General features: G+C 42.6%; 2 protein-coding genes across 3 annotated transcripts; both read left to right on the top strand.

The window, feature by feature from the left end:
* The first annotated feature begins 732 nt into the window (after positions 1 to 732).
* On the top strand, positions 733 to 4,193 carry gpalpp1 (GPALPP motifs containing 1). Its single transcript, XM_027009558.3, has 7 exons — positions 733 to 1,191; positions 1,537 to 1,663; positions 1,753 to 1,869; positions 2,050 to 2,299; positions 2,599 to 2,763; positions 3,048 to 3,149; positions 3,284 to 4,193. The coding sequence occupies exons 1-7, from the start codon at positions 1,101 to 1,103 to the stop codon at positions 3,500 to 3,502; spliced, it is 1,071 nt and encodes a 356-aa protein (XP_026865359.3). The 5' UTR covers positions 733 to 1,100; the 3' UTR covers positions 3,503 to 4,193.
* Positions 4,194 to 4,467: 274 nt separating this feature from the next.
* gtf2f2a (general transcription factor IIF, polypeptide 2a) lies at positions 4,468 to 11,025 on the top strand. Of its 2 annotated transcripts, XM_027009597.3 has the most exons (9): positions 4,468 to 4,688; positions 5,053 to 5,126; positions 5,238 to 5,256; positions 5,481 to 5,625; positions 7,615 to 7,662; positions 8,127 to 8,208; positions 8,595 to 8,694; positions 9,857 to 10,000; positions 10,462 to 11,025. In XM_027009597.3, exons 1-9 carry the CDS (start codon positions 4,623 to 4,625, stop codon positions 10,579 to 10,581), a joined length of 798 nt encoding a protein of 265 aa, XP_026865398.1. In that variant the 5' UTR covers positions 4,468 to 4,622; the 3' UTR covers positions 10,582 to 11,025. The 2 variants fall into 2 exon arrangements, with proteins under 2 accessions (XP_026865398.1, XP_081557169.1); XM_081701043.1 differs by lacking the exon at positions 7,615 to 7,662.
* Positions 11,026 to 11,871: the final 846 nt, after the last annotated feature.

Here is an 11,871-nt window from a genome sequence, read left to right as displayed (position 1 = left end):
AAGAAATGGGTAAGCTAGAGTGGAAACATACTGTTAAATATCGTTTGCTTACTGAACGCAGTTACATCACACCGGCTACTTGCTGAATGCTGCATTCAGCTTATGACTACATATAACATATGATGATAATGGTGGAGGCCGAACATTAAAAATACAGCTCAGTGCAGTAATTTCTATGGGAAGCTAATTATATCAGTTTTCAGCATACAAAAATCAATGAACGTCTTTACACTGAAACAAATAGCAACAAATCAGCTATATCTAGCGTGTAACGGGCTAGCTATCAGCTTAATCATTAAAAGCGAGCTTGTACCCTAAAAGAAATACGAGCTTTCAAAAAGTGCAATCCCCGCTATGAAGCTGGACAAGACTACTATCTTAGATGATAACCATAGAAAATAACGGACTGCTTCGAAGACAGCTATAAATGAGCTCATTTATAGCTGTCTTCGAAGCAGTCCGTTATTTTTTTATTTTCATCTTGCTTTCACCGATTACACTTCGTGTCAAATTACTAAATATATGTGTATTTAGCAGTTATACAGATGTATAAAAATATTCACACCCTATAATTTCGACATTTGCTAAACCTTTCGGATTAGATAGCATCTACTAACATCGACATTAGCGAGTGGCTTTTATTTTAAATCTGGCGGATGCGACACCCGCCAAGGTGGACGCTCAGGACCGGAAAGCACCATTTGGTACCACACCGGTCCTACTTTTTCCAATATGAACGTGGATTATGTTACTCCTTTCATCGTGTTTGGACCCTGGATCATTGGAATAGTGAAAAAGTTTCTTTTCTAAAATGTTTAAATGTGAAACATATATTTCAAACCAAAGAACTGATACATTGGTGTCATCCCTCGCAGATATACGCGGTCATATTTTTTACCCTTTTTGCTTTCTGTAGTTCCGTCAGAGGCGCTAGGAGACTCGATTTGTGAAATGGAACAGAATCATTTACAACACTGTCTCATAACTACAATTATCTGCATTGGTGGTGTCGAGTGTACTTTGCTTGAAGGCGTTGTAAACTTGTAATTTATGTAACATATTAGATTTGTAAAAAATTATTTTGTAATGCAGCCAAATCTATGACCATGTCGAACAACACCGTTATGGGACCCGCTTTACCACCAGGGAGGCAAAACGACAAAAATAATGAATCCGATGAAGACGACACAAGTACGCTGTTGGTTTCATGCTAGCTACCTAGCGTTACTCAAACAGCAGTCTCTATCTAGCTAGTTAGCTAATTTGTTTGGGGTTTTTTGTTGCTATATGTACATTGACTTGCCTTTTGCGCTACTAGTTATTAGTTAGCTACCTAACTGCCAAACGCGCTAATTCAGGGTCAGGTGTGAGAATATCCGCTTCTAGCTAGCGGTTAACCATTTTAGCTAGCGATAGCTAGTTAAGCCTAGTGAATGAACACAAACGTAATACGTTGTGGTTTATATATTGTAATTCTAACTAACTTCATTTTGAATCTTGGCCTTCAACAATTGAAATTAAGACCTTGCTTTACAGTTATAGGTCCAGCGCTACCCCCACTTTATAAACCATCCAGGTCCCCCAGTTCTTCGGAAGACGGCGATCAAGAGATCGTGTTTAAAAGGGCCAAATACTCTGGATCAGATAATGGTCTACCCTCAAAGTACGGTTTAAAAAGACTTAATTCCTCTTCTATAGTTTGACATGCTATCTGTCTGTAGTAATAAATTTTATTAAAATCCTAAAATGCAGCAAGTCTGGCAGTCTTGATGAAGCGCCCAGGAAGGTTGATGCAGTAGATGAGGACGATGGTTTCTTTGGGCCAGTACTGCCTCCGGGATATAAAAAGCAAGACAGTTCACCAGAAAGGTGAGCACAAACATCGCTGAAGTTGTTGTGAAGCAGCAAGTCTTTAGTTCTAATGCTGTTGTTTTTTTTAATCTTATCCCACCAGAACATTTTTTATAGTACCCAAACGTTTTGGGTTTTTTTGGTCATACACAGGCAATATTTAGCAGGTTTACACCCAAAGCTTTTCATCATATTTAGGCAACCCGTACTCGGACCCGCACTGCCTCCGGGCTTTAAAAAACAGGATCATGAGGAGGAGGAGGAGGACAGAGAAAAGGGGGTCATAGGGCCGGCGCTGCCTCCAGGCTACAAAGCAGAATCTTCCAGCAGTGAAGGTGAGGAGGATGCGATCGGGCCCATGCCATCGAAAGGTGCATTGCAGTGCTCTGTAGCACTGGACTTTGAAAGAAGGGCACAGAGGATGAAAGACAAGCTGATGGGCCTAGACGTGAGTGTTCTCCTTCATCTCACCCAGTTGTTTTGTTTTTAAGTCATGAAATGTCATTTCTCTTTGCAAAACATCCAAGAATATTTTGGGCCTTTTTGTAACCAGTTGCACCAAGAAAACATAACTAAGGGCACACATTACATTTGGAGTTGGAAGTACATGTTTACTAGTGTTCTTAAGCAGCTTGACTGCAATACAATAACACTTGGGATTTGTTAAAGTGACAAACTCTAGCAATACTTTAGCTTAGTCTCTCTAACAGAATATCGTATTTCCTTGCTGTTGCTGTGGGCCTTCAGGAGGAACCCGAAAAGCTGGAGAGAGAGAGCTGGATGATGGAGCTGCCCCCTGAGCTGCAGCATGTGGGCCTGGCCCCACGCACCTTCAAGAAGAGGGCAGGGCCTGAGGACAAGGACCGCTCCATCTGGACGGACACGCCTGCAGACCGTGAACGGAAGGCCCGGGTGAGTGTGCTAAACCTTTTAAAGTTCATGTCCCATAAGGACTGTGGTGAAGGGGCGGACCGATCCTAGAGAGAAAACTAAACTGCTCAGTCCATCTTGCACCCTGCTGGACTAACATTGCTTTTCTATTAAGATTGGATGGATGCTGAATTATCAATATTTATACAGTTAACGTTTTATAAGAACAATATAACTATGCAGCTGCATAGCGTAGTATATCGAATAAGCAGCTCCAGTGTTCCTAAGTACCTTTTCTATGTTGCGTCTTTCTCCGATTTTGTTAGGAGCGACAAGAGGCTAAAGAGAGGGGTGAGCCAGCAAAAGCTGACGGCCCTCGTCTCTCCCGGAAAGATCTAGAAATGGCCGAGAAGGTGTCAAAGTACAACGTACGTTTTTCCCTTCGTGTGGCTTCAGACTTGCGTCTCATATCAGGCTCACACCACACTGACAAGCTTATGGTGTGTGGGTATGATGCTAAAGCCAATTCGTTAGTCTTACAGTGGCCGATCCTCTTTGACAGGATTCGAAGAGAGGCGAGTCTCTCATGAGCATACATGCTAAGAAAATGAAGAAGAAAGCTGAGGAAGACTCCTCAAAGCCTGTGGAGAGAAGGCCCTTTGACAGGGACGCTGACCTGCAGGTCAACCGATTTGACGAGGCCCAGAAGAAAGCCTTGCTGAAGAAGTCCCAAGAGCTGAACACGCGGTTCTCTCACAGCAAGGATCGAATGTTCCTCTGAGGAGAGCTCACCACAGAAGACATGCTGCAGGGATTGCTTGAAACGTCAGTCAAACTTTGCTAGCTAATGTGGCTAAGTGTCAGTGAAAGTTAGCCACATTAGCTTTGATTCACTGTTAATCATGTAAGCATTTTTTATTCTGCTTCTGTAGACACAGCAAATTATTTGATTCTTGGGTTGGGAAGATGACACTGGTTTCTATTTAAGTTAGTTCCAACTTAAACTCAACAAAATAGAAATTAAAACAATAGATTGAACCAGTTAAGTTGCTGAACCTATAAGCCACATGAACTGTAAAATACCTTTCTAAATAGCAAATGATGTGAATATCATTTTACTGTTTCCATTTGTCAAATATTGAACAGTGCAGTTTTCCTAAATATTAAATGCTGCACAGGTGCAGAAGGTGACTGATCAGCAAATATCCCAATAACAGTTTAAAGGTGTACAGGAATATTTACTATGTTTTGGAAAAGTTGGGTGACTTGTAGTATTTTGTAGTATATACGATTCTAAATAGTCATTTGCATTCATTTCAGTATGCCGTTGTTTTTCATGCTTTGTATATTGTCAACCATAGACTTGAAATAAACTAAATGTTCATGGAGGTTTGCGTCAGATTGTTTCCCCTGAAACTCTTGCATTCTGTGATGTATTAAGAAACATTAATAAAGTGAAGTTTTGAACTAAATTTGAGAAGTTTAAAACAATTTATCTTAAGAACATGGTGACAATGTGACTACTATTTAGAAAGACATACAAATCCTACCTTACTGATACTCAAGTGGCTCTCATAGGCGTTAAGTCTTAAAACGTAATTCTGAACACACTGCATTATAAAAGCTCAAAAGTTATGAGATAATGTGTAACATCTAGGAAACCTCCCGAAGTCAACAACTTCTGTAAAAAAAACTTCATCTGTAAAAGTATGACGGTAAAGACGGGATAAACGTAGCCAGAAACTAGAGGCATCGTTCACTTTGGCTTTTTGTCTTGGCGAGGCCGCCATGCACTCGTGTCGCTCAGTGGTACAATAGCCTCCGTTGAAACTGAAGCAAAAGGCCGTTTTGAAATAGATACTCATGAAATTATATCTAAGCGCTTACAGCAAGACATAAAGATGTCAGATAGAGGAGAAGTGGATTTAACTGGGGCTAAACAGAACACCGGCGTCTGGTTGGTAAAAGTGAGTGCCAACGGTGAACTGCTAGCTAGCTAATTTCTAATAATGTGGCTAATATGTGCTAGTTATGTTAGCTAGGCTAGCTAACCTAGTTAACCTACCTAAATAAATGGTTACTGTAACATAATTACTTATCTTTGGGTCTTGTTAATGTGATTAGTTTGTTCCTTATAAACGTTTCTTATATGACTTTGTATTTAACTATTCAAATTGTCGCGTCCTCCCTAGCTGCTAACGCTAGCTAGCTAACCTCGCTTTCTTGTTAGGTAGCTAGTATAGCTAACCTAGGTTGTCATTGCTCATGTCCTGTGAAATATGATAATGGTTACGTTACAGATATAGATTTCGTGTCTTATATGTCGAACAGGTACCGAAGTATTTGTCTCAACAATGGGCCAAGGCAATAGGAAGGGGAGAAGTTGGAAAACTTAGAATTGGCAAGTATGTGGAAGATTATGTAGCCAGCTAACCTCTCAGAGATGTAAATAAATAATGGGCTCGGTTTCACAAAAGGGGTTTCAGTCACGTTGCCTATGTTTTTACTTTTTTAAGGAATCAAGGCAAGGCTGAGGTAAGTACACATGAGTTCTGTTTTAAGTAACTTAGCAAACCTCTTTGGTTGCACTGGCCAAAACTGAGCCCAGCATTTACTGTAGGCCTGCAAGAATACTCGTGCCTGACAGAAAAAAAAAATTACAAATATCAAAAAGACTGGCACCATGTATCTATCTTGTGACAGATTGCTGTGGAAGGGAGGGTTTGTATTGTGTGCATTTGCTTGATGCTTTTGAACAGGTGTCCTTCACACTGAATGAGGAGCTGACCACCATAGACAGTATAGGGGTGAAGTCTTCTATGGTGCGTGCACCTCGGGAACATCCGTTCACCATGCAGAGTGTGGGGGGGCAGACATTGGCTGTCTTTACTGAGACGCCTTCAGGTGAGGGCTCACTGTCATATCTAACAATGGCTGCTGTTGACTGTGGTGTTAAGGGCCAGTTTCTTAGACCTTGATCCAGCAAAAATAAGTGAGCATCATATAAGCTGCTACATTCAGCTTGTTGTGTTTCCCTCTCCAACATCCTTGTGGGCATTTGGATATAAATGGTATGTTTGTAATTCTCATAAACCCTAGTAGTAAAGTACAGGAGAAATAAGTTCTTTTCATGTTTACTTTCACTGAGTTTTGTCCCTCTTCATGCATCAGGGCTGGGTTTCCAAAAAGCAGCATAACACAAAGATCACTGTTAAATGACAGAGCAAGTATCACCGTAACGCACACACTATCTCTCTCATTTAAGACCATCTTAACACTACGATGCTTTTGTGAAACAGGGCCCAGATTGAAAATTATTAACTAATTAATAGTATGAGTAAGAACACTGTAAGTAATTAGTAATAAACATAATTAATAGATTTATGTTACAGTAAAAGGCATGGGTGCTCAACAACTGAACAAGTTCATAGGACAAGTTCACATTTGTTATTATTCTAAATGTTGGTGCATAAAACGTGCCCTTTTGAAATGTTTTGAAAGTAACAAACATACCATTTATTACTGGACAACAGGCTTGAAACATGGTGACATCAGCAGTATTTTGCCAGAAAATAAATGTAACACTGTCCTCAGTTTAAGAGCAACAGACTTAAAAGGGCCATTCAGGTCCATTCTTAGTCTTAAGAAAAGACTTGATCCTGGTCCGAGAAAGATGCCACAAGATACGGAGATAACATTCACAATATTGAGGAATTTGATTACATGTATCCTTTTCAAACCTGATCTTTGCTTCTGGATCACTGTAGTGGTAAGTTCTGTGTGTATGCGTATCGGGAGGATTTGCCAACATCCTGCCATCTTCCATTCTTCCTCTCTTACTAGTGCCCCCTCCCCACTGCTTTATTCACCTTGATTCTTTCTTCCTCTGCTCCCCCTTCTTGACTTTTATGTGGTGCTCTATCTGTTCAGTGCGCTGTGCTGTGCTGTCATGGTGCAACAATCTCGTTGAGTTCTGTTGAGCTTCTGCTGTTGCCCGTGTGCAACTCACTCTCCCTCTCAGCTCTTCAGTCGTTTGGTGTGCCGTGCCGCGAGTGAGTGAGCGGAGGTGATGGTTCCTTGACAGGACACGGTCTTCTGGTTTCCACAAATCAAATCGAGCAGTCTCTTGTCTTCTCTTGATTGGCGTGTTTGGTGCTACACTTTGGATGCGCGTGAAGTGTGCATGAGAAGACATAAAGAGCTCGCTGACTTTTCTTCCTGGATAAGCTCGCCTTTGCTTTAGCACTCAGATTGTTTGATGTTCCTCGGTGCGGGAGACACTATTGGTTAATCTCAATCCAGAGTTTTTTTTGTTTGTTTGTTTTTGTGCTCACGTCACTCTTCACATTCCCTAAGGGAAATGCAGGCAATACACAATATTTGCGAGGGTCAGGCCCCATTTTATGGGGCAGGGGAGAGTGGGAGGTGAGATTGCCCTTAATGTGACTCCACCATTGACTTCATTCTAACTAGCTAACTCTATCCCATAAATCTTTGCAAATGCTTCTTAGGAGTTACAAGACTGTGCTCATAATTTCTGCCATCTGTTCCCTGGAGTCCTCCCAAGTGTTACGGATGGAGTGTAAATGAAACTGAACATGGTGTCTTCTGCTTGGAGTGAGTGGAGCAAGCAGGCATCAGAATTTAAGATTGGCCCATTATTAACGTCCGAGAGGCTGGATGGAGGGAAAGAATGCGAGTAAGCAGCCAGATTGCTTAGTTGGCTCAGTGCAGCGTCTGTGTGCGTGTGTTTGTGCTCAAGAAAGAGGCTTGGCTCATGGCAAATTTTTTGTGTGGTTAGACAGAGACACTACTATCGGTGTGTGTGCGTGCGCGCATGTGTGTGAGAGAGTGCGAGTTCCATTGGTTCTCATGTTGCCATCCCTCTCATAGGCCAGTCAGACGCTGACGGCAGCAGCTCAGGTACTGGTACAGGCCCAGGTGAGTGCTCACCGCCGCCACCTATCTACTGTTAGGAGAATTGCTGGGTCCAGGGATGACAGTACATAAAGTCTTAATAAACACGATTAAAAAGGCGTTAAGCCTTATGGACACGGGGAGCTGCCGAAAACAAGTGAACTTGTCATGCTAGTTCTTAAGCGATGATGTATCAGTCGTGGCAGTTTGATATGAATATGAAATGGCCCAGCAGCCGGCCTGCAGTACGTCTTCCTGCTGCGTAACTGTAGGCAGCAGCTGGCGCTTTGGAAGTGGAGTAGCCGAACACTTCTGTAACCAAAGTGAATTTCCACCCTGAGAGCTCACCCTCACAGGCTGGAATGAAGGCGGTGGAGGATTCTGGGCCAGGACAGGGGCTCATGTTGGTCTGGTGCACTGTGCGCTGCCAGGAGGCCGGGACTCTGTGCAGCGCTGTTGACTACTGCCATGTCTGTCTTCTCCCAAAGACAAGATAGCGCTAGAGGGGGTGGTGGTGCAGCGGGCCGAGTGCAGACCAGCCGCCAATGAAAACTACATGAGGCTTAAGAGGTGAGGACGTACACACGCGTACATATGTACAGACAAGTACGCGCAATCGGCCATTGTTAAAGTTAAAATGTTTTCAAAAGGGGCTCATGTATACTAATATATTAGATTACTCACCTGGAATCTTGTTTACACACAGACACACACACACAAGCATTTGGTCGCTGGTAGTTATGTGAGGGTCAAAAGATTAGGGCTCATATAACTAGATACACACACAGATACACCCACGCAGACGTATGTATTTGAGGATTAAAAGGGTATGTGTCCGCATGAGGGCACGTGTGAGGACAAGCGACTAAACAGGAAGGCGTGCTGATGTGCCTTCCTGACCCAGCAGTCGGGCTGCCCGTGAAGTGTTTTAAGTGTCGTCCTTCGCCCTCTTGCAGGCTACAGATCGAGGAGTCCTCGAAACCCCACAGGTTCTCCCAGCAACTGGAGAAAGCAGTCACCACCAACTACAAGCCTGTGGCCAACCATGCTAACAACGTGAGTCCGAAAAGATTTCAGCACAAAATCCCAAGTCCAAGTTACTACGTTCATTTGTAACAGGACACCAAGTTGTTAAGCCGTACAAAGCCTGTGGTCACTTTAGAAAGCCAATGCAAACTTGCAGAGCTTTTTCCATGTTTTTTTTTTCTTCCTTTTTCAATATTTCATATGATGCTGTTTAAGCAGACCCCAAGTCTATTTCTGATCCTACACCCTGACTATACTTCGAGTTGTAGTACAGCTAGTGATGGCACAGTGTTACTTTTATGAACGCACACAGTGGTGTTAACAGCCGTAGAAACACGGTAGTGACTTCTATCCTGCCTCTGACAGTCCAGGAAGAAAAGGTGCTCTTGTGCCTGAAATAGTTAATACTCTAGTGTGTGCCGGCTTGGTGGGCCTTGGGAGCTGGAGGCTCCAGTCAGAGAGCAGGGCTCAGAGACATAGTTAGCCAGCTGTAGGTTTATTGATCTATTTAGCACTTAACTACAGGTCGTCAAAGGACAATCAACTCACAACATCAGATTGACGTATATGAATAGAGGATGGCTATGTAAACCCACAGGGCATGGCAACATATTTGTCCACCTGATGCTGTAGGTGACTCGTGCTGGACATGCGCAACGTACTGCCCAATGAAAACCACGGCATCACAGTAGAAACAACTCAAAACGTAATACAATAGTAACAGTAATGTAAAAGAGGCGCTATATACTTTCTTACAGTGCCTTTCGAGGCTGAGTTCTCAGAAATGCAGCCCTTGCTAGTAGCTGGAAGTTTCCCTTGTTGTCGCATCAACAGCAGCGGGGGATCTGTTCCCCCGGGGCCGCTCTGAACGGTTGCTTTTATTGACGTTTAGTGCCAGATTATCTTCTCTCATTTTGGTATGCAGTTTCAGCTTTGTTAACTGACCCAGCAAATGTCATAAGTGAGCTTTGCCAGGCAGATTTGTGAGAGCTGTGAGTGTAGTCTTGGCTTGAGATGGTGTTGCAGGACTCTGATTTGTACAAATTTTTCAAGGTCGAGTCCCATCAGTGCTGGGCAAAGCAGACTCTCCACATAAGTCTGAATCCAGACAGAATCCCTCACAATGATACTAGTGTTTTTAGGAACTGCTTACCTTGGTCAAAGACACACACCCCAACTTGTTTCCTCCCAGGTGGATTATGAGAAAAGGAAGAAAGAAGAGGGTAAGAGGGCGCGAGCGGACAAACAGCAGGTGCTGGACATGCTTTTCTCTGCCTTCGAGAAGCACCAGTACTACAACATCAAAGACCTGGTGGACATCACCAAACAGCCCGTGGTAAGCCAGAGGAAGCCGCACACTTCTCTCCTTATCCAATCCGTGATCAGCTTGTCCCTGGTAAAGTTACTCTGGTCTCAATTCAAGAGACTGGGTTTCAAGGAATAAGATGGTGTTAGGGTTGTTTTCACATATGCAGTTCAGAAATAAAATGGAAAAAAAATGGCTAAGATTCAGATTCAGGTTAAGGTGTGAATTGGCCGAACCAGATCGACACCTTTTTATAGCTGTTAACGTTTGGGCCGGATGTGCGGACGCATTTAGTCCCACAAACTAAATAGGTTGTCAATGGTGGACACTCTCAACCAGCTAAACGCCACTAAGATCACGTGCCAATTCCTCCAGGCGCAACTGCTGAGCTAGGTCAGGCCTTTCTGAACCCAGCCATGATGGGGCTGTTTTGATCAGCTGTCTACAGGTGAGTGTCCATGGAGGTCTGTATCTCACCTTTATCTGTGCAGATCTATCTGAAGGAGATCCTGCGAGACATTGGCATTTACAACGTGAAGGGCACACACAAGAACACATGGGAGCTGAGGCCTGAGTACCGGCATTACCAGGCCGAGGAGAAGAGCGACTGAGCCACTTCATTCTTGTAGCTCCAGTGCTGATCCAGGCATAGGTTGTTCAGCTTTGTTTTAAAACCATTACCATTATAAGGATAGGGATGTCTAAACCTAGTACAGTGCAGTCCCACTTGAACAGGCCCTGGTTAGTAGAAAAAATCAGTTCCCTGCTGAATAACTCCAGCAATCTGAGGGTGGTTCTGTTCTTTGGAGACCGTGGTGCTTTAGTGGAGGTTCGAGAGTCTTTCATTGGGCTTGCTAAGGGAAATTGAAGTATAGTTGAGGCCTTGAGTTATTTTTGAACTGATTAGAGAGAATAAAGCACATTTCACAGCTGGCGAGCAGCTACTGAATCCTAGACACACCTCATTTAACATTTTTCTTAAATTTACCATTGATTTTAATTTAGTGAATGTTCAAATGTTTTGTAAAAAAATAAAATTACATCAATAAAACTTTGATCTGTGTGAAACATTGCTTCTAATTACATATACGTCAGTAATTCCATCAAACAACCATTTTTCAGAGTGTAGGTAAGTCATCAAGAGGATGGGATGTTAATAGGTGCTTTATTCTATACACTGTTTATACCCATTTTACCCTATACAGCAGTAATTTTCTCCTTCAGGGGTACTGAAGGCTGGATCCCAAATACAGCCCAGGATTTTGTAATCCCTTGCTAAGTGAATCATGTAACTGGTTGGCCACTTCAATGTCACACCTGAAGCCTAAAGGGAGGGTGGAAGATCTATAGGACCTTGACTGGGATTTGAGTATCTGCTCTAGTCAGTTTGTTGTAAACATTGTGCTTAAATCTGACCGAAGCAACTAGTTGTAATGCTTATTTTGTAAACAAAGCAACAAGACCTGGAGATAGTATGTCTTTTGTTCAGGTGTCAGTTTTACTCGTTTATTTGAATGAAAATACAGCATATAAATGTCTCTGAACAGGAAGGTCCACAAGGTCCATCAAAAATGTCCAATACACTGAAGTACCAACTTAAGATCTGTATTGCAAAATAATATAGCAGCAAAAATTTCTAGCAGCATATAAACTTGTTAGGGGCAATTCTGCTATGCTCATTTTAGTCTAAAAACTAACGTTTTAAAGCAAATTATCAAACACAAAGGGTTTTTAAAAATGTAATTTTAGTAAATACCCACCTCTGCAATGAAATCTTGATCTGACTTTCTGTACAAGCCATAAGCTTCGACAACAAAGCCACTGCCAAATTTCCTACCAAATATTTATAGTTCCAAGTCAACAAGTGGGCAAAATGTTAATGGGTCCAAGTTACCACATGA

The sequence above is a fragment of the Electrophorus electricus genome, chromosome 18 (assembly GCF_041902795.1).
Source record: "Electrophorus electricus isolate QZ-2024a chromosome 18, ASM4190279v1, whole genome shotgun sequence".
NCBI classification, from domain to species: Eukaryota; Metazoa; Chordata; class Actinopteri; order Gymnotiformes; family Gymnotidae; genus Electrophorus; species Electrophorus electricus.
Note: the sequence above shows the minus strand (reverse complement) of the source record. Positions and strands in the feature narration are given on the sequence as shown.